This window comes from Aphis gossypii, chromosome X (assembly GCF_020184175.1).
Source record: "Aphis gossypii isolate Hap1 chromosome X, ASM2018417v2, whole genome shotgun sequence".
In the NCBI taxonomy this organism is placed as follows: Eukaryota; Metazoa; Arthropoda; class Insecta; order Hemiptera; family Aphididae; genus Aphis; species Aphis gossypii.
The window spans coordinates 21,068,300-21,092,570 of record NC_065533.1 but is presented as its reverse complement, the minus strand read 5'-3'; the positions used below and the strand labels follow the sequence as shown (position 1 = coordinate 21,092,570).

General features: G+C 25.9%; 1 protein-coding gene across 1 annotated transcript; it reads left to right on the top strand.

Annotated features, from left to right (window-relative positions):
- The first annotated feature begins 5,828 nt into the window (after positions 1 to 5,828).
- LOC114130420 (lymphoid-specific helicase-like) lies at positions 5,829 to 22,834 on the top strand. The gene is made up of 16 exons (XM_027995398.2): positions 5,829 to 6,057; positions 13,369 to 13,413; positions 13,784 to 13,860; positions 15,157 to 15,284; positions 16,024 to 16,120; positions 16,568 to 16,669; positions 17,537 to 17,719; positions 18,107 to 18,327; positions 18,397 to 18,619; positions 19,116 to 19,277; positions 19,599 to 19,702; positions 20,065 to 20,272; positions 21,321 to 21,557; positions 21,880 to 22,039; positions 22,224 to 22,328; positions 22,562 to 22,834. Exons 2-16 carry the CDS (start codon positions 13,380 to 13,382, stop codon positions 22,669 to 22,671), a joined length of 2,151 nt encoding a protein of 716 aa, XP_027851199.2. The 5' UTR covers positions 5,829 to 6,057; positions 13,369 to 13,379; the 3' UTR covers positions 22,672 to 22,834.
- The last annotated feature ends 1,437 nt before the right edge of the window (positions 22,835 to 24,271 follow it).

Here is a 24,271-nt window from a genome sequence, read left to right as displayed (position 1 = left end):
GTGTTGCGCCTTACGTGGTAACCGGTAAGTAAAGCTCTGCATGGTCAAGGTTATGTTAGGTTAAGGTCAAATATAACGGTAAACGGAAAAAAAGTTCCGGAAAAAAAGTCCCGGTAAAAAAGTCCTGGTAAAAAAAGACCTAGAAAAAAGTTTAGTGAACAATTTACCGAAATAGGTACGCTTATGCATTGCGCATTGCGTGTCCTTACATAAAAATCTATTTAAAAAGCCAGGAACATAATGATCAATTATTAAGTTTATCTATGGCGGTAAGTAACAATTGAAACGTTGTCTATCTATCCTTAATACGGTGTAGCAGTGATCAATTAATACCAAACGGAAGAATATGAGGGAATTTAGATGTTGATAATATTAGATTATATTGGTCACTTAGACTTAGTTATATTAAGTGCAATTTAATGTATATGTATATTAAAATAAAATGTTGATATAATAAATTTTACTTTGCCCGTGATTTGGTATTAAAACACGTTCAACGCCATCAGCATCGACACGTAGTCGACGTAAGAAACATAGCCCCGGTGGCCGGTGTCGACACGTCACACGTAGTCGACAAATTAGTTAATAACTTAAAAGTTAAATGTCTCAACTTTTTTTGGGATTGTTTGATTGTATAAACGTTTTCTTCTGGCTATTTATGATTACATTACGAATTGAATGGTATATTTGGTTTTGTATTTGGTCTAAAATACATCTGCTATTTCAATTTTTCCCGGAATGTAAAGAAGAAACGGAAGTGATTTTATTATTAATAATTTAATATCGTCGTAATATATTATACTGAATGTTATCGTCTATAATAAATAGAATTTAATTAAATCTAGAGGATTTCAATTAAAATATTATTCATACGTCATAATAAGCAAATATATTTATAGTTTCTACAATGATATTATACATGTATCTGTGCAGAAACTCATCGACAATATAAAATTAAACTACTAATTAAAATAGTATAACAATATATTAAATAATATTATTAGTTATAAAGTATAAGAAAATATATGTGTAGGTTCTAAAATAATGTACAGAGTGTAACAGAAATAATATATAACAAATCACATAATACATTACAATATTGTCGACCGGGCGTAAATTCGTTACGGTGACGCGATAACGCACGGCGAATAGGCCGCGGCATTGAACGTGTTTAATACACGAAGAAAAACGAGACTACTTCGGCACACGAATTATAGAAGACTGAGTGATTATGTCGGTCGATTACAAATTTAAATAATACAATTAGTCATTACGTAAATAAAATAATGTTTGACAGGAAGTTGTATTTATTATCAAAAATACCATCAATTTATTAATCAATCAATGATTGTTGACAATAACCATTTTCATATGGTTTGGGACAAAAAATAATCAAAAACAGCATTATCGATACGGCAACACGATAGTTGAATAAATTACGCTAAACCGCTAATGATCTGTCAACAACTATTTTTAACACATTCCGAAGACCGAAGTACCTATCGACGTATTGCTCGTCTATTATAAAATAATAATATTATTTTAAGAGAACGTCGCACTAGCATGACGTGTTGTCTCCGTCTCACACGCATACGATGTAGTAAATGTTCGTTCACCAGTTTCAATAGTATGCTTTTAGTTTTGATATTGGAGTAAATTGACCTATTATCAAACTTTTAGGCAAGAACATAATCTGTGTTCTCTCGTTGTTTTTTTACGATATTTTAATTTTTAAGTCAGTTATAACTGTGAATAATATTAAATATTTGAAAATGCTCATTATATAATGATATATATTATTATATTTATAATATATCATTCATCATTGAATAAGAAAAACAATTCTGAACGGAAACGGTGTCTTATGTTTTTTTGATAGAGCTATTAATTCATTTTACTTTTAGTATTTTAGTAAGTTTATGTATATATGTTTTGAAAATATTGCATAATTATATTATATTAAATTATATTCATAATTATAATATAAAATACAAAAAAGTTCGAATTCCCATTAATAATGTTTTTAAAATACTTATAACAAAATAATTAACATATTGTTATTATTTATCATTTAAATTTAAATAAGTGATTTCGTCCAAATTGGAACTTAAAATTATAGAAATATTATTGAAAATAATTATTTTTATATGGTTCCTAGTGTTTCAACATGAGAAATCTTGTATTACATTTTTAAAACAGAGATACAAAAAAAAAATGTTTACGAATTTATTATTACAAAATAATTGACTAATTTTCGCGATTTTTATGACTTTTATAGTTTTATCATTGTAACTTTAAAAGCTAATAAAAATATATAGATTTTCAATACCTTTAATGAGAAATAAACAACTTATGAAGAGCTTTGAATAAAATTTTCAAGAATTTCGACACTGCAAATAACTTTTAATCAATATTTATAAAAAAAAAAAAATGAAAATTGATCATGACTATATATATAGGACATAGGTAAGTACGCCTTAAAGATGGTTGAAATATTTTGAATATTTTATTGTTCTATTGTAAATAGAAAACGTAACATTTAGTGAACATTGCAAATATTTACTGTTTTTTTTGTTTTCGATGTACATAAGGAAAATCGATTTTTTTGAATAATATATATTCTTCAAAAAAATAAAATAAAATCTATAGATTTTAATAAAAACTTCCGTTTTTCTTAATTTTTGGTTTATTTTTCCCAATTATAAAAATTTTGGAAATTTTTATTTTGATTCGTCGAAAGTACAACTACACCCAATTTTAATTCTATATCCAAAACCATTTTCATTTTCAAAAATCGATAAATTTTATCGACAACATCGTGTGCTCAAAAAAAAAACATTATAAAATCAAGAGTCCAGTATAAAATATCCCTCGACTTGCAATGCATCACCACCACAAGTTGGTAACTAAGCATCACTAATCACCATTCACCGTATAACCTATATCCAACTTGGCTTATCAATTTTCGGACAAGCGAGAAACGGTCGGCGGCTAAACGATCGCGGCAAAATAAATTGCAGTGAAAAGACCGTGGACCGCGCCACCGCGATCATTACCGCGAGTGGCGAGTCCGTATAAAATCAATACATTCATTGCTCAGCTCAGAATCTAAAAATAGGTAAGTATTTAATATTTATTTACTTGTACGTGGTCTGGATTCTTCTTTCACCTTTTCTTTATCATATACCGTTCATATTTAGTAGACGATAATAATCGATGATAGGTAGTAAAGATGGCTAACATACACGTATACACGTAATATTCAGAATAAGTATTTTTGTTGTTGTATACTTGCACAGTAAAATTTATTCTAGACTTCGAAGTATCAAGCTGATGACAATTTCATTCGTCAGTCCATTGTATTTTTTTAGAAATACGGAAGAAAATCGACGTTCTACGTTGGCATTTAGCAATTAGCATTGTGCGCTGATATTGCGAAATATATCGAGCTAGCTACAGTTCAGTGTTGTTCAAAATGTATTGACTATGGACACACTACAAAAAATTGCCATTATTCACTAGCAACTTTATTTTTCCAATTTGGCATATTATTTTCGAATTTTACTACTTTTTTTTTAAAGTATGTTAGCTGATCAAACAATAACAAAGAATACTATTGATATAAGTGCGCAAAATAATAGTCTAGTTTAATAGTATTTACTCGTTATTATTGTCTGTACTCTATATTATTATTTAGACTTTATCACCCGTGTCAAGCGTCGACTATCGTCTATCGGTCAAAATATATATAAAAATAAAACATGTTAACTGTACAGTGACGGCACACACTCGCTTTTATGTTCCACTCAAATTTTCCCAATATTGTTAATTTATATTTAGCCTATAGATTTAACATCATTACGTTATCCCATATTACACCACCCATTGACCTTGAACGCTCGCTTTTCGTGAGCCGGACCATAGTTAATAATACGTAAACTCTCGATTACAATTATTATTATTTCAGAAAATTATCAAAATAATTAAATAATTTTATTTTTCTCCCAGACCGGGATATCTATAGTGTCTCAAAATTTATTTTCGGCACATCGGTGGTACACCAAGTCAAAAACTGGTGACAGTTCCGATTTTCTGGGAAGCATAGCAATCCTAGTCAACTACATATTATATATTAATCATAGTAAAAAAAGTTAATTTTTATAATTTCGTTATTAAGAAATGATCAAATGAATATTATTCAGAGCCAATTCGTCATTTGTAAACCACTCGGAAATTAACTTGTATGTAAGTATTACGCATGTATATATTATAATATATGTATGTATGTAAGTATGTATGTATGTATGTATGTATGTATTAGAGTTTCCAACCGTCAAGTTTTCGCCTGGACAGTTCAGATTTTCTGGTTCCTGTCCAGTGAATAGTTATACCTTTCAACTGGACGCCAACAATTATTAAATATTTAAATGTCCCAAATTTCAACTACAGTTTGTCTTGTCAAAAATTTTGTGAATTTTTGGAGATAGAAAGTAATCATATACTAATAAAGGTGGAAAAAGTGAGAAAAAATACATATTTAAAATAGCAAAGTAACACTTAATTAATATCATTAACTTAATTTATTATATTGTATTAATTATTTATTCATTCATTTATTTAATTAGTATATTTAATATTCATGTTATATTATTATATACTTTTATTTATTTGTTGTATTATCAGATGTATAGTAATAAACAATCGAAATTGAGGATCATCCCATCATTCCCATCAGTCTATCTATATATATGTTTATCAGTATAATATATCAGTCTATATAGTCCATTGTCTATCTATATAGGAGGATAGTAAAAGTGGAAATCGCTACGTAAAGCGGCCAAAAAAGTTACTGTCCTAATCAGATTAATATTATATTAGTACATAATTAAACGGTTTTAGTAAGAAGTGGTCCAAGTCATTATAGACTATTATAGATGGCTACAATATCAATAGATGCGTTTTGATATTTGATAGTCGGCAGAGGCGTAGAACAAATCGTGACGAGCATAATAGACTGCAATAGTCAAAATAGTCAAATTCGTAGATTTCAAACGTCATACAAAATTGAAATAGCTGATTTCCGGATTTGACTTCCTAATCTTGTAACACAATAATAAGTATAAGACCCAACTATCGGCGTAAATAATAATTAATATTATTTATATAATTTACGCGTAAAATATTTTCTGTTTCAGACGTTTCAGTGAGAATCTATAATTATTAATCGATAATAATACTAGTTATTATAGTAGCGCATAAAATAATTAAATTTCGTGTTCTCCTGTAATATAAATATACAATTGTTTAGAAAATGTGACATAATAATATTGCCTTTTTCATTTCAAGTAAAAGTGATTGTATTGCGACACGTAAAAACGGTGAAATTAATTTCAAATGCGTCAAAAGCGAAATTTTAACAGCCAGAAACGAATACCATATTACGATCAATAGTTCCGAGCACAGGTTGTTATTGTCGCTTATTATTAGTTATTATTAAGATGATATTTTCTGGCCGTGCAAGTCGTGGTATTTCGTATGTCGGAAACTCGGAATTGTAATTCCTCAAAATAGTCCTATTTATAAATAATATAATTAATAACGAACAATGTGTTGTTGTTAAATATACTGTGTATTGTATAACGAAAATAATATTGGGATAACTTGAGTCTTGAACTGGTCGCTTGGAGGAGGTGCTTATTAGTTAATAGTCATAATACGAACCTGTGCCAGCGCGGGGAGAGCCGAACGACGACGATGACGACAAATCAAACGCGGCACGACTGTCCCCTCCTCCCGCCTTGTTCATTGTTCACCGTGTACTCGGTACTCAGTGTCTCGGTAAATAATCGGCAATTAGCGGTCTACGGTAACGGTCTGTCGGTCTGCGTCTTGGCGTTGTTTAGTGTGCGTGGTTCGGCCTTTGGAAGTTAACTACACAGCTAGTACTTATTAAATATTTGTAATTTATTATTTTTCTACCGTTTACTTATTAACTGTACTGAACATTGATTAGCGAGTTCTGAACGAATGGTGATCAGCGATTTCACATCAATTCAAGTGAGTATCTATACCTACACTTTAATGGGTTTAATAGTTTGACGTTGAAGGGTGTGCTTTTTTGGATTATATATTATTATAGATAAATACAATATTATAGCTTATAAATAAATTTATATGTGTTTTTTAATAATTAGTTATAATGAGAATTTAACTTTATTTATGAATAATATAATTGAACTGAATACTTAAGGTTTATACGTATTATAACTATAGTATTTTTAGTTTCTCAATGACTGAATTATGTTAAGTTTTCGGTATTGTGTTTAGTAGTGTTCGATCGATTATTTTACTCGTTTTCCGGTATAAATTTACCTACGAATTAGGAATTAAAACTTTATATGAGTGAATTTTACATGTTATGATCCGACCAGTTTACCGGCATATGTTATGTACTAATTGTTAAGGGTATTTTTCTATTTATTTTTATTGATGTCTATTATTTTAAAAAGTCCGTCACTTCTGGGTGACTCGATAACCTGGCTAGTGACTGGCGTGTTACGGTTTTATTAATTATCATTAGAATATAGTAATACTGTATACAGATTTTTTTTTTTTTTTTAAATTGTGAATTATTTCTATTCATTTTGACAGTTGTGGTTACGATGACGTAATATCTTACTCGGTTTGTCCAGTGTAAAAGTAATTAGTACGTATTACCAAAAATAGTAATATAATATTGTCTAATAATATACTAAATACACGTAATAACATCGCGGAAATCCACGATTCAATATATAACAACATGAACGATAAGAAGACGGACGTAGGATTCCCCGAACAACTATTACAACATATATACGTTATTCTCGCGGTTGGTAATTTTCCAATAATAATACATAGTAATAATTAATAATAATATTGTAAATCATAAATTGTCTTCCATGTTCTATGGTTTTATCAGTGGTGTGCATAAACAAGGATCGCTACTACATTTTATAGTACAAATATTTTAATTTATAACGATTAACGAATAGGTAATTTTATTGAATATGTTGCAAACCTATACTTTTTGTATATTATACGTGATTCACGATTTACGATTCATTTTTTAATCCCGGAGATTCGTAAAAGTTACGGTGAAGGAGGCTATCAAATGGTAGAACCTTTTTTACATTAAATAATTTTTTTTAAGAGAACATCGTTTATCTTCTTTTTTATTAAAATATATTTACAATCTGTTACTTTTCACACTAAATAAGTGGGTTTTTAGTCTGTTAAAAGATACTTAATTTGTAGCACACGGTGTCACGGTTAGGTAATAAATATTATTATAAATTAATTAATATTTACTTAGCCACTAAGGTATTTATTTATTATTATTTTTATTTTTACTTTTACTTTTTTAAAAATCAATTCTGTTTTAGATGACGTTTAAATTTATCTAAACATTGAACAAAGTTGTTTGGTAATGTGATTCACTGAAAATTGTTAAAAGATTTTTAATTACATAATTCATTTATTTAGGTGAGATCGTAATTTGCTATGGAATATTATAAATAGTTGTACTTATATATATTCTATTTTTATCTAAAAATAGTGTTTTCGGAACCTCAAGGCTATAATAATTATAGCCCTAATACTAAATTATTTAGTATTTACATTAAGTACATAAATGTTATCTTATAAATTATAAATTATATTTTCGTTTCTTCTTATTATTTTTTTCAATTTAATCTACTATTTGTTTAAAATAAAATATTACATGAAATTATTTCAATGAATTGCGAAACGTGAACTAAAAAATTGCGCGTTTAATAGTTGAAGTCTCTTATGTTAAATTATTATTTATAATTATAATTGAAAGTTTTCTAACCAACCAACAAGTCCATGGAGAGATAAGTAACATATAAAATGGAGGACGGGAAATTGTAAAAATTTTCTAAATAATTTCTGAGGTGTATTTTTGTATGTCTGTATACGTTATTTAAGTAGTTGGTAGTTACGAGCTGATACTAGGTATTATAAAAAATTAAACCTATTTGTCTAATATTAAAAATCTATTAACTGTTATTATTAAGTATTTATTTAAATTAAAAGTAATTTATCTCTAAATACTCAATAAAATATTTATTTAGAACGTTGTTAAAATATCTTTACTGTTTAATTTATTATTTGATAGTTGTTAAAAATGAACATACAGCGTATACATTAGAATTTAGAATATCTACTTATCCTTGATTTTAGATTCTGAGGAGATTAATTATAATGCAACGGTTAACTTTTACGACCATGGAATCTTTATAAAATAGTTTGTGTTTTGCAGAACCCCGATGTCTTTAATTCCAACTCATTCCAATTTTTCCTAAAAAAAGGAAAACCAATACTCAACAAAAATATCCTACTGTTAATGATTGTTTTTTATTAAAAAAACAACTTTCAATCAATATTTTAATAATATTATTTTTTTCAAATATAATAATTTTCTTAGTAATCACATACATCTGGCGGAGCCTTTGACGTTATCCCACTGAACGACGGAACTTTAAGGTTCCGTGGAACGCACTTAAAGAAACGCTTGATTAATGTACTTATTGATTTTACAGTGTATTAAAAATTATTTTTTTAAATTGTTTAATTTTAAACGTTAAGTAGTTTTGGATAACAATTGGAATTTAAGGTCAAAATTAAAAATTACCAATAATTTCCAAAATCATCAATAAAACAAACAAAAACTTATGTTTAAACGAAATTTGATTTTTATAATCTGATTCTTTTTTAGCGTTACTCGAAAACACAATATAATTGTAGTAACTTTAAAATGTTCATTTATCTTTATTATCATTTATTTTCTTATATAACCTTTAAATTTCAATTAAAAATTATTTACTGGATTAAATTCCTTGTAAATTTAGTACAATATTCCACTTAAGTTCTTGTTTATGTATATAAATTAAAAATAGACACTTTTATGTATAATATATATTTGAAGATAAAATTTTTATAAAATTAAGAAATAATGTTTAAAATAAAATCGTAGTCTTAATTATTATAAATTTGGTTTTTTACAAGTTTAAAAAGCTTATAATATATAAAATAATATTATTACGAGTATTATTATAATATTATGTATGAATCACTACATAATATTTTCTTTATTATTAACAATGTTTACATAATACAGTAAGTTCCGCTTAATGTGATTACTGATTTATAGAATCAACCAGTTAATAGAATCAAAATTACCTGCACCAAAGTGATCACATTAAGCGGAACTTACTGTACAATAAATGTAGTTTTTTTTATCATTTACGAGTAATAATTTATACTTTTTTTAATTAGAAATGTATAGTTATTTTATGTTAGTTTTTTTTCATATTAGTAGTAACTGAATTTTATGTATCTTAAAAAATAATAATTTCATTTTTAGATTCTGAACGAAGTGATGAATGTATTGATTTTACAATGATGTGTGTGTTTTTTTTTTGTTTTTTTTTTTTTTGTGTCTGTGTACAGCATAACTAGTCGAAATAATGCTCCAATTTTAAACTATGGGGGTGGTTTCCGATGTAAAAGTAAATATCCTTGGTGCATTATAGAAGTAAAAAGTTAACATTTTTCAACAGTTTTCAAAAAAATCGAGAAAAACAAAAAAAAAAATGACGGAAAAACGGCAATTTTTACCCAAAACCAGTTTTCGTCAAAATTGAATTTTTTATTTTGCTATAACTCAAAAACTAATCGATGTAAATACTTGAAATTTTCACCAAATGTTTATATTAGCGTTCTCCATACACAGTTAATTTTCAAAGAATTTTGACTTTTTTTGATCTATTTATAGACAATTGAAATTTAAAATTTTTCTAAGTATTTTTTTTTTAAATAACGATAAAAATTTTTTGGCAGACCAGAAAATCTTGAAAATTTAATACAAGGTTTCTTATAAGCTGTTCTTAAAGCGATAAAAAAAAAATCCGAAATCGTTTGGCACAATTTTTTTTTATGAGTGCTTAAAGTTCGAATTTATACGAAATATGTCAAAATTGCGAAAATTTGCAAGTAATTTTGTGGTTGGAAAATCGTAAAAAATTTTTCTTTTATAATTAAGTTTTGAAAATTTGGTACAAGATTCTCTATAAATTTTTCTTCAAATATCTGTAAAAAAAACTACCGGATTCAGACAAAAAAATTTTATGAGTGTTTGAAATTTAAATTTTTACAAAACCGCGTTAAATAACGGTTTAGCCTCTAACGATTTTTGATATTTGTTATAATTCAAAAAGTATAAGTCGTAGATACTTGAAAATTTTACCAGTTATTTAGATTGGCATTTTATTTACTTGATTTAATTTTCAAAATATTTTGAGTTTTTTTGAGCTATTTATAGACAAATGAAATTTTCAATTTTCCTAAGAATTTTTTTTTGAAGTGTCGATAAATTTTTTTCGCCCCTATCAAAATACTTGAAAATTTTATACAAAGTTCCTCATATGTTATTCTTATAGTGATTAAAAAATTATAAGAATACATAGGCACAATTTTTTATTATTAGCATTTGAAGTTCAAATTTTGACGAAAATTCGTCAAAATTATGAATATTTGCAAATTATTTTGTAGGTATAATTCATAAAAATGTTTGTATAGGTAGCTAAGAGTTGAAAATTTAATACAAGATTTTTCATAAGATTAGCTTACAATAATTATTAAAGAACTTAAATTTTGGTGTATTCAGGCCATTAAAACATAAACCACCTTTTTCACCAACAACTGTAAATTATATCCTAGGCTGACAAATCATCTTCGTTCAGAATCGTTTTTCGTATACAATGATACCTATCATTGCATTCAAATTTAACCTACCCTAGTCCGAGGTCCGTCCACCCCACCCCCTAATGTACAGCAGAACGGTACCCACTTCCCCGCTTTTTTTCTTTTGGTTTTATAAAATTTAGCACCATAATAATACTCTTTCCATGGGTATTAATTGTAATAGAAGCGTTATAATAAAATATCAAGTCTGTTAAATTTTTAAACAAATTGTCTAGACTAGACTATGATAACGATGCGATAGTGTAATAGAAACATTAAACAATGCTTGAACGCTTGGCAGTGTAAAAAATATAAATAAATCATTTGGAAGTGTACAATTTAATTATCCGAAGATTATAGGTAATACTGAGAAAACAACAAATACGTTAATATGCCAGTGTATGTAGTAGGTTACTGCTGTAGGTAAACTGTAAATATATATTGTATACAATAAAATGTATAAAACATTGTGAATGAAAATAGAAATGTCGGCTCGAGACTCGAGTGCTATATATTATAATAATTTATAATATTATTATGGTCTTTCCAAATTTCCAACAATACCTACGCTGAACATTCACTGACTATGTGATAACAGTTTGGTAGGCAGTATAGTAATAATAGTACCTATATCACTTCCTATTATTATTACAACAATATTTGTTGTGTACATTTTTCAATAACAAATAATTTTTCCTAAACGTTAAAATCAGTGATGGTATTACATGGGGGCGGGGCAGGGTGGGCAGTGCCCCCCCCCCCAACATTTGATTTTATCTCTCCATTGCCCTCCTATAACATAATGTTAAAAATATACAAGTAAATAAATAAAGAGTAAATTATTATTAATAAAGAAAATGAAGGAAATTTGAAGTTTTACTGTACCTAGTACATTTGTGATAATAATAAACTAGGTATAGTTTTTGATTATTTATTTAGAAATATAACATATTATAACCAAAAAAATTTGACAGGTAAAAAACGACATTATAATATAAAATTTAGATTTTGGTTTATCGCAGCGATCGTGTATCATCGTATTAACAAATATAACTTATATTATATTATTACTTATTTATAATATAGGTATTAACATAACCGTAAGTGTAAAAATTAATATACATGCAAATAGTTTATTTTTCCACAAACGTGCTTTCGAATTTCACTATATATTTAGATATTGCAACTATTTTAATAAATTTCAACCAAAATAAATGTTTTTTACCTGTCGTTTTTCCCCGTGTAATTTTTTACCGATTTCTGAGTAGCCATACATAAATGCCCCACCAGAAAAAAAATTTGACTGGTATCGCCCCCTCCCCCCCCCAATAAAATATCTGGCGCCACCACTGGTTAAAATTCTTTAAAAAAACTTCAATTTATGCTGTTAAACATGTTAATCACGCCCAAAAAAATTACCATCCGGGGCAGCTGCCCACTCCCCCCCCCTAAACCCGGCTCTGATTGTAATTCTACATTGTTAAAGATTTGATGCACTTTTCTAATCTATAAGGTGTCAGGGTTACTCGTATGTCCAGAAATAAGTTCCATTGGGCATTAAAAATAAATGAAATATATATATTTAAAAAAATTAATTATTGGAACGTTAAGTACAAATATTAAGCTATTTTTCAACATACTCGTAGTTGCCATCATTATTTAAGCACTTGTGTTAAACCATGTGTTAATAGCTTCTTTCACCTCGTCGTTTTTGAAGTTTTGACACCAAGAAATGATTCATAAGTAAAAAAAGATGAAAATCATTAGGGGCCAGGTCTGAGAATTTATAGGGGAATGATTAAATGAAATTAAACCGTTCCCATGCAAAATCCACATGCATTTGTAGTAGATAACCAAAATTACCATTTGGGAATACCTCGTAATTGGACAGAATCGTTGTAGAGTTCTAATACATTAAACTTAGTTTGCTTGAATAGCAATATTTGCCTCTTTGGAGAACTAAGTATAATAATTGTACGAAAACTAATAGATTTAATCATTAATATAAAATTTATTTATAAATAATTAATTTTAAAGTAAAAAAGTATATGTTCAAAGCCGGATAGCTATAAATTATAATATTATAATACCTACCTATTTTATTACCATATAATTAAATGATTTTCATAAATTCATTATATTCATATTATATGCAAAAACTAATATTATCTTATACATTTTAATTGTTCTTGTATCTGGATAAATTGTATTTGTATTTGTAATTGTATTGTCTAATGATCAATCAATTTACTTTGAATGCGTGTAATGTTTATACTGTATTAAGCAATGTCTGAAGTTGCTAATTTTTTTGGTCTCCTCCTTACTATAATTGTTATCATTTTTGAATTGTTGAATACCTACCAATGTATACAATGTTATGGTTGTTAATAACAATAATAATAATAATAATAATAATAATTATTATTATTTTTTTTATTGTTAAAATGATCATTGAAGAAATTGATAGTTACAAAATTACAAATATGTTTTTTAGATCTAATTTCTATACTTAGATTTAAACATGGCATTAAATGGTATAAAATAAATTATTACATTTTATAGGATAAGAAAAAATGGATGAAACAAAAAATGGAATGGATTCATTTGGTAAGAATTTTTTTTCCATTTAAAAATTGTTTTTATTAACCATTTATAGCATGTATTAATTTTTAATAATATTTAACCTTTTAATAATACTCATGGTATTAAATATTGTTATATTCTTATTTTTTAAAAATTTAATTTTAATTTTAGAGTTAAAACTCTTAGCTAAATATATTTACATTTAAATATTAAATTATTATATGACAAATCTACAGTGTATTTGCATCATTAATGAGCATAATATGTTTTCTTTTCGGTCATTCTGATACTTTACTTTGGTACTGTAAAAAAATGTATTATGATATAATATTATCATTAAATAGTATTTGGAAGTATAATCTTATTTTACTTTATTAATCACATTTTTTTTTAGACCAAGTTGATGTTCTAACGGAGGAGAAGTCATCAATAGATGTAGATAATTCAGTACAAGAAAACAATCATTCTTCGGTAAATTTTATTCTTGAGTTCTATAATTACAAGTAGTTACAGGATATAATCTAGTGACTGTTTTTTAAAATGTGAATTATTAATAAAACAATTTAAAACCTACTAATAAAGGCAACAGATTTCAATCTAAAAAAAAAAAAAATGTGCTTTAGCATTTATTTTTATTTACGTATGTAATCTAAATATGTAATAGATAATTGTTAAACAAAAAAAATATATAAATATATACTATTATATACTTATATATATATAATAGTTGAGCAATAGAGATGTATTTTATTACTTATCTAATTTTTAAAACAATGTCAAATTATATGTTTTCTGTGATTTAAAATTTTTAAGTAGCAATGATTTGCTCAAAACATGTTTTAGTAATGACTGAACGCTTCGACAGATTTAACAGTGACATACTTCGTATTAGTTTCATTTTCATCATACATCTTCAATAATTCTCTGGGATTTAATTCTTTATGAATATTTAATATTTCACATTTTTAATCCATGATTTTCTTTGGATGCCTATGCAAAATTTTCTTAATTAAATTTTCTGTATAACCTAACCTAAGGCTTCTTCAATAAGGCATAGGGTCATCTGACAAGAGTAAATTTTAGGTTTCTAAATGTTTTATTTATTGTGTGCATAAAAAAACAAATATTTGCAGCAATGTAAGTTAAATTATTTTTCAAACATTTTACATCAAATTAAATATTCATTTGGTTAAAGTAGAATACTTTTGTTGTTTTTGAAAAATTATGTATTCATACCTAAATATGTAAAAAGTAATGTGTAATAATTGAATGTATAGTTTATTCTTAAAAAACGTGCACTCAGTATTATTTTATCTTAAAACCAATTAGCACTTTTTAAAATGTTTGAATGTATGTTATTTACTATTTCTTAATGCACATTACAAATGAAAAAAATTTAACAATGTTTCATTGCATACAAATTAACAAATAATATGAATTATTTATTTTAAGGATATGTTTTGTTATAATGGGTGATAACTCCTTAGTGTGATTGATTAGGACGATTTGGTAACAAATAGTATAATACTGAGAATCCCTACTCCCTAGTCAATATTTTATAAACTAGACTATGATTAAAGATTTGTAAAAAAAAAAATATTGTATAAGCTACTTTAAAGAGTTCCAAAAATTTTATCCCAACTTAAATTTGTATTTAAACTCTTAAGTTTGTGGTTTTTAATTGCTATATCCAAATAATAATAATAATACTTTTTAAAAAATAACGAATTTTGCTTATGTTTTACTTTTTTTTTTATAATCTTTTAGTTACATAATATGGATGATGAAGAACGAAAGGAAAGATATAAAAATTTACTTACACTTTTAGAAAACAGTACTAAGTTATCTAATGCATTTGAAACCAGATTAAAAAAATGTAAACTTAAAATTGTTGAGTAAGTTGTTTCAGTCAACTATTAAGACTAACTATTATTATTTTTATGAATAAAATTTAGAAACAAATAATGTAGATTTTAACATTTAAAAAAAAATTGAAAATGTTTGATTATAAATTCTAATCAATTTTTTTTATATGGTTGTAACTCAAAAACGAATTACTATAAATACTTGAAATTTTCACCAAATGTTTATATTAGTGTTACCTATACATAGTTAAATTTTCAAAATAGTATGGTTTTTTAAGCTATTTATAGATAACTGAAATTTTTGATTTTTTTTAAATATTTATATATTGAAATGCCGATAAAAAAAATGTTGGGCGCCGAAATAAATTTGAAAATTTAGTAGAAAATTTCTTATAAGTTGTTCTTGTAGTTAAAAAAAAATAATCGAAAACCTTGCAAAAGTATAAGTAAATTTGTAGTTGAAAATTTATACATTGTTTTGTATTTATATCTAAGATTAAAAAATTCAACACTTAAGTTATCAATAATTTTTCCTTCAAATAGCTATATAGAAAACTTGAAGCCTCATAGGAAAAATGTTATGAGTGTTTGTTTAAATATTTACAAAATCACTGTTTAATTTGTTAAAAATTGAGAAATTTTTATCATTTTTCTGGATGAGTTTTTCTATAATTAAATTTTGAAGATATAAAATTTATTCTAATGATATACATAAGTATATTATTTTATAAAAATGATTTATTTCTATAAATTTGATTATATAATTTAGAGCCAAATTAGAAAAAACTAATAAAATTGATGAAAATGTACCAAAAACTGTTGAAAATGATTCAATTAAAGATTCAAATAATCAACCAACCGAAGAAGTAAGTATTTTTAAATTTAAATGAATAGTAATTTATTATTGTATATTTTATAGTTTAGAAATTAGACAATTTAGATATGTCTAACAAATCGTTACCATAAATTTAACATTTATAATTATTAATCTAAATTAACAATTATGGACAAATGTTTTAAAATTATAAATTTATTTTATTTTTTGGTTTATTATACATGATAATTTTATTGAAAGAATAAATTCAAAAATTAAATATTGGACATTACCTTATATTTCACTCTAAAATATTCTTTTAATTGAAATACTATTATTTAAGTTTTTAAGTATTCTGTATTGTGATTTATCATTCTAAACTGTTTAATTTGCCTTGTTTTTATTAAGGAAAATAATAACATTTTGCTCTGTTAATTTTTTTTTTTGTTATAATATCTGCTTTGCTATCAATTAATTAACAATTATTACTGAAATCTAGAATGAAGAATATGAAAACTATTATTTAAAGTTATTTCAACAACCAAAATTATTTAAAGGAACGCTTAAAGATTACCAGAAAGAAGGTCTTTTATGGATAAGAGTATGTATATTAATTTATATTTGTTTTTAATTTGTGATTGGAATGAAATAAGTAAAGAATCATACCATTGAAACTAAAGTTGAAAAACATTCTAATCTGTTGAATTTATTTATTCATTTATTTTTACTTGTTAGTTACATAAAAGCAATATTAATTGGTTTTATAACATTTTTTATTCAGAAATGCCATTGTTAATGTTAAACAAATTAGAAATATACTTCCCTTAATAATTATTTAAAAAATTTGGATATTTATTACTTCGTTGAGTAGTTTGGTATACCCGTATCACAATATACGTGGTACAGCTTACTAGTTACGTATTCCCCTTGTATTATATAGTAAATGACATTCTTTAAAATTAATTAGAATGGCATTGTTAACTTGTGATGTACGATGGTATGTGCTTGTCGATTCTATGCCCCTTTCTGATGTTAATGACTCAAAGAATACATATATTCCGGCACTATTTCCTATAAAGAGGTAAGACCGTAAAATTACTAATATAATATTTCAACTAGGGTTGTTCTGGTCGGAAACACTTATTGAATTAACAAACATAAAATAAAACACTGAAAATTCTATATTGACTAGCCCATACTACGATCGTCGCTTTACACGCACAATCGTTGTACCTACGTTCTTGCCGAATCACTTGGTGACAACTGGATAAACCTAACTCGTACATTGTTGTTATATACAAAATCTTATTGCCTCAGTACATTTTTGGCTTCACCGGCCTGTCCTATGTTAATCATTTTATTTAGAAATATCCCCCTATATATATTAAATAATATATTTTGATGGCTTTCTATAATGTACCACAGTAGTAACATATATTAATATATATTTGACAATATTTTTTTTTAGACTTTGTTTGAAAATGGATTAAACGGTATCTTAGCTGATGATATGGGACTTGGTAAGACTATACAAGCTATTGCTTTCTATTGTTTCCTTTTAGAAATGGGAATAAAAGGACCATTTCTTGTTATTGCACCATTGTCTACAATTCCCAATTGGTTATCAGAATTTTCTAAATTTTCTCCTCAGGTAATCTTAAGAAGACACCACACCACACCTACATGTGTCTAACATATAATATTATATACCATGGTAAATTTTTTTTCAGTGGAATCAAGTGAGTTATAGTTAAGTAAAATATTAAACCTTTAAAACGCTTATGATTCACTTATAAATTAAAATATCAATAAAATCTTGTGAGAGCCCTAGATAATATTATTACTTTTAAATTTGATAATAGGTAAACTGACTAATATTAAAGCTAACATCATAAAGTTGATTCTGCTGAACAAAAATTTGCTGTACTGTGTAGGTATGTAAGTCGGAGACAACACATATGGGTGTGGCATCCTTTTAATAGTACTTAAAATAATAAAATTTATGTTTGATACTTACATTTATTTATTATTGTCTTAGCTAAACACTCTTTTATATCATGGGACAGATAATGAACGCTGTAAAATTCGATCACAAATTAATGTAAAGCATACAGTGGATAAATTAGACTATTTTTCTATTGTTATTACAACTTTTGAAATTTTGCGTATAGACACAAAAGTTTTAAAAGGGTATGATTGGAAGTATATTACAATTGATGAAGGTCATAAAATGAAAAATCCTTTGACCTTAACATCCAGGTATGAAAAATATACTAAGTTATGATTAATTATGATTTAAACAAAAAGTTTACCTAAATAAATACCTAGATGCCTTCGTGAATTCGCTTGTACAAATAAACTTATACTTACTGGAACACCTATTCAGAATAATATGGATGAATTGTGGACTTTATTAAATCTATTGATGCCAAAGTTATTTAATGATATAAAAGATTTTAGCTCATGGTTTGCGATTGATGATTTTCATGGTACAAATGACCAGATTGTTGATTTAGCTACTAAGGATGAAATATTGAACATCATAGTAAAAGTAAATCATATTACTTTAATATTATGTAGTAGTAGTAGTAAATATATATTATAATACACATATAACTACCTACCAAATTTATATTTTACATTCCCAATTAATTTTATTTTTAACAAGTCAGAAAAAAAAATCCATACATTTATTGATAATTGAGGTTGGCAATGTCCATATCTCTTCGTTTCAGATATTATAATTTTATAGTGAGACAGCCACTACTACAAGATAAAATATAATAACTTTTAATCACTTATTTCTATAGTTTAAAATAATATAAATATTGGAAAATAACATAAGAAAGTTAACAGTATGTAGTTGTTTAAATTTTTTGTTTAAGTTAGACTATAATTGGTTAATTAATTCTAATTTTAAAACAACCAAACTTTTTTGGAAATTCAGTACCTATGTTATTTGTGTATTCAAAAAAAAAAAATCAAGTATCATTATATCGTAAATAAATGTTGATTTTAGATATTCTTTATTACATTTATCTTTATAGATACTAAAACCTTTTATTTTGAGAAGGCAAAAAGCAGAAACCAATCTAAATTTACCTCCAAAGAAAGAAATTGTTATTTATGCTCCAGTCACAGAACAACAACATAAACTATACATGGCTACATTGTCCAGAGAAATGAATATATTGTTAAATAAGAAACCGGTAATTTGTTTTAAATTATAAAGTTGATTTATGTTAGCAGTTAAATAAAAATTTACAGTTTCAACTCAAATGCCAACTGTCATGATTTTTTTTTTTTAAATACCTTATCTTTTACAAGTAATATAATTAAGTTATTCATATGAATTAAATGTCAATATATTTTTTTTTATCAATTAATAATATTCATCACATTATATATTTGAAAGCTAAAAAAGTATTAAAAATATACACATTTATTTAACATTATATAACATTTGTCTTGAAAACTAATAAATAGTAGTTATATTAATTCACATTTGTAATTAAAGATTTTATTTTTAGGAAATTGATATTGAGTCTGGTGTAAGGGCTAAAAGGAAATGTGTAGAATCTATTGAAAGATATACTGAAAATAGAGTTATCAGAAAAACTGAACCAGAACATAAGTAACTACTAATTTTATTTGAATTTGAAACTAAGTTTATTATTTTATATTTTGATGAAAATAATTAATCCATAACAGTGCCAATACTTATTATTCTTTGATGCATTTTTTTGTCTTTAAATGTTTACTGTACAAATAATTTAGTATGTGTTGTAAATGTATAATCCTTGTTCCATTTTCTAACTAAAGATTAAAAACTGATAACAAGGTATGCACATTTTATAGCAAGTTTTATGGAGATATTTAAATGCTTTGAAAATTCTTTTATATTACAACAACTATGTTTAGCAATTATTAAATATATGTTTTAATTGTTATTATATTTAAAATATAAAAATTATTGATACATTTTATGAATTTTAGAGCCGAGTCCAAAGATAAAATTGTCTCACTAGTTTTATTGAATCCATTTATGCAACTAAAGAAAATATCTAATCATCCATACCTTGTTCACATGCCTTTATCTCCGGGGAGAAGTTCAGTTCTTGTTGATGAAAACATAGTTAAAGCTAGTGGAAAGTTTCTAATATTGGATGCAATGCTATCTAAGTTAAAATTGCTCGGTCATAAGGTAATTTATATTAGATAAAATTTAAAATATTATTGATTTTTATTAATATTATCAGTACTTGATTTTTAGTTGGCATTTAATTTAAGAACAAGTGTTTTAATACTATAAAATTTTACCCCACAATTGAGCACATATTCTATATATTTTTTTCATCATACCTATAGCTATCAAGAATCTATTTTGTGGCAATAGTAACCACTAAGTGAGAAATCAGTTGTTAGTGTAATTTTCCTAGAAATTTTTTCTGACAGAAATTTTACTATCCTACCCCAGTGGTTTTCAAACTTTTATTATACACGGCACACCGTAAACTTAAAAAAATGTTCACAGCACATTGACTATTTTTTAGATGAACAAAATTGTTTCGAATTAATTATTAATTTATTTTCTTATATCACAATTCAATGCAATCGGTAATTTATGGGAAAACCGCGGCACACTAAGTGGATACTCTCGGCACACTGGTGTGCCGCGGCACCCAGTTTGAAAACCACTGTTCTATTCTAACCACACTTATCATTTTCTGCCTCTTGAGTAGTATTAGTGTAATCCATATTGAACTGTTCTTGTTATTCTTAATGTTTAGATTATCCAATCTGTTTTATTTAGAACATCACGGGAATTAAAAAATAAACATTAACTTTCTGCTATATGGAAAAATATCATTTTTCTACACTACAATTAGGCTTATAAAATAAATGTAACAAAAAATAAACTTTTAACTTATATCCATCGGTCAACATTTTATTTGTTAAAGTTAATATATCTTATCTGAATTAAGCTTAAATTTAGCATTTAACATTTTTGCAGTTTGTAGAAAATTTAAAATTTTTATAGTATATTTCAAAATGTAATGTCAAAATCAAGTAGTGTGATATCCGATAATATTTTTGTTATAACAAAATACATTTTTAGATAAAATGAGAAACATAAGCAATGCAGATAGAAATAATAGTTTAATTTAATCGATGTCAAATGTTTTTGAAAATTTCTCTGCTCATTATCGATTAAGAATTTTTAGTTTAATATTATATTATTTAATTTATAGGTGTTGCTGTTTTCTACAATGATACAGTTATTAGATCTAATCGAAGAGTTTTTAATTTTTCGTTCCTACGAATATGCCAGATTAGATGGTACTATGAATATTAATACTAGAGTGGACGAAATTAATACATTCACTAACGATCCCAACTGTTTTGTGATGTTGATATCAACGCGTGCTGGTGGACTTGGTTTAAATTTGACTGCAGCAGATACTGTTATCATATTTGACAGTGACTGGGTAAAGTTAATTTTAAAAATGTGTAAAATGGTTATGTTAAAAATAATTATTAATCAATTTTAAAATGAAAAAGATATTTTATTGTATTTTGATTTTATCAAATCATAGTTCCAAGATTTAATCTACCCATAATTACAAATCATTTATATCCAACATGGATATGATTTTCTTTATGAATGATATTTTTGTAAATGTTTTCATTTTTATTTTATTTTCATAATAAGATTCTCTTTATTCCGTGTTATAATAGAGATATATATATATAATATATATAATGATTTACTGAAATGTATTACTATTAAGTATTTATGTTATATTTTAGAATCCACAATGTGATTTACAAGCCCAAGATCGGTGTCATAGAATTGGCCAAGTAAAACCAGTGGTTGTATACCGTTTGTGCACTAAAAGCACTGTTGATGAAAAAATCTTAGCGAACGCTGCTGCTAAAAGGAAATTAGAAAAAATTGTTATTGGCAACGGTAATTCAATAATGAAAAATAATAACCTGTTAATCATAATTGGTTAATAATATAATTTATTTAATATTGTTTTTTTCTTTTTCAACTACACTAATATTTAATTTGCTGCTTTGTAGCTTTGTTCCATGCTTACACATTTAAATTTATAAATGTAAAATAAAATTTAAAATTTATTATATTGTAGGTACATTTAATAGAACCACAAAAGTTAACTTATCTAATATAAAAGAGTTGATGAATTTATTAGAATCATCTGATTATGATAAACAAATACAGTCGAATGGATTTAGTGAGTATTCTTATAATTTTTGTTTTAGTAGTTATACTCTATCCAGCGAGAGAACGTGCCGCAGACTGACCAAAATTGGTTTTTCTGCGCATCCCCAAATGTTACCCTGCCATAGGGAAACAGGATTTGATAGCAGGAAGGTGCAGGAGGATGCTCAGAATCTGCGCGTTCTCTCGCTGAACAGACTATAAGTAACTATTTTCTAATCATAATTTTAATTAAAATGTTTGTAGTATTATCGGATGAAGAATTAGATTCACTCTTGGACCGTTCTGATATGATTAAATCATCACCAAAAACAAATGCTACTCAGTCTGCCAAACATTTCGAAGTATTGACTTAATTGTTCATTATTATTTTTTTTTCCTATAAGTAGTATCTATATAGCTGTTAATTTTAATACATTTATAGAACTAAATTAATGATTTCATATGTTAAAAGGTTAATATTATTTTGTTTTGTTTCATTTTATTTATTTTCTATTACATTTTATGTACTTTGAAAAGCTTTTATGTAAGTTAAATATTTTTCATTTCAATTTTTTGTTTATATTGAATTATTACTATATACTTATGTCATGAGTTTTTTTTTTTTATGATAGTACACAAGTCTTTTTGTACTAACAATTAAAATGTTTTCTCAATAATAATATCTCATTTCAATTCTTAATTAATTGTTTCTTTTACATGGATTTTATATTAATGATTAATGAAATTCAAGTACTAATAAAAACTGGGTTATAATTGTACCAAAAACACTCATTATTAATTGCTCAACTTAACTTTAAATACTTATAACACCATCAGGGGTGACTGGGTGATTGCCCTCTAGGCTGTTAGGATTTTGGCATTTATGTATGCTCATGGGTCGCAATTTATTTATCAGTACATACATTGTATAGTTTACAACATAGTTGTAACTAGGTTTGCTAATGCGTCTTTAGAGTAATGCTGTATAACATTATTTTATGTGTAAATAACATTAAAATATTAGTTTATGAGTCAATTGTGTAACATAATTTATTAGTTTGATAAAGTATAATAATATATCATTGGACTTTGATTTAGGATGTTTCCTTCACAATTTATTATTCATGAGAGAAGTATAACTTCTAGCCTATTAAAGCTCTAATGTAGTGATAACATTCCAGCCTGTTATAAGTTGTACCCAATACCCTATGTGGTCTGGCATCTGTAAATCTTTTTATTTTAGAAATTAATCAGTCCAGTTTTTGATAGTCGTTTTGCTTTGAAAATTACACGGTCCACTTTTCGTCAGTTTTTAGTTTTGTATTTACAATAAAACATCAGTTCAATAATGTTTCTCATTTAAAATTATTTGTCTGGGCTATATTATACTAACTCCAGGATCAATTACATTTAAATTTTAGACATTTTAGTGAATAGTGCTCATTTAAATTTGGCTATATTTAGCGTCCTGAATTACTATATAAACATTAGAACTCGGCTATAGGCCATAGGAAATATATTATTTTTATTTTACTTGTAGATAATGACTACTACGTTATTGGTCGTTGTTGATATAAATATTATGATTATTATTAAACTACCACAACATGAATAAAATTATCAAGTGTATTAAAAGAAATACTCGATGACTATACGCACTATACATAATTATAAATAATGATAAACCGCGGTTCCATGACAGTTGATATTAATATTAATTTTAGATTTTTGTCGTCTTTGGTAGCAAAATTTATTGTAATTTTATTATATTGTGATAAAATATTATAAATAATAAAAAATACTTGATCAGCACAGTCTAATATTTAGTACATTTTAAAAAAGTATATTGTTTTGTTCGTTTTCTATTTGTAAAAATTAATAATATAGGTAGAACACATACGTCCAGTATTTTACGAAATTATCACGTATTTAAACTTCGAGTCTCGTCCTGACTAAAGTAATATTCATTTTGTC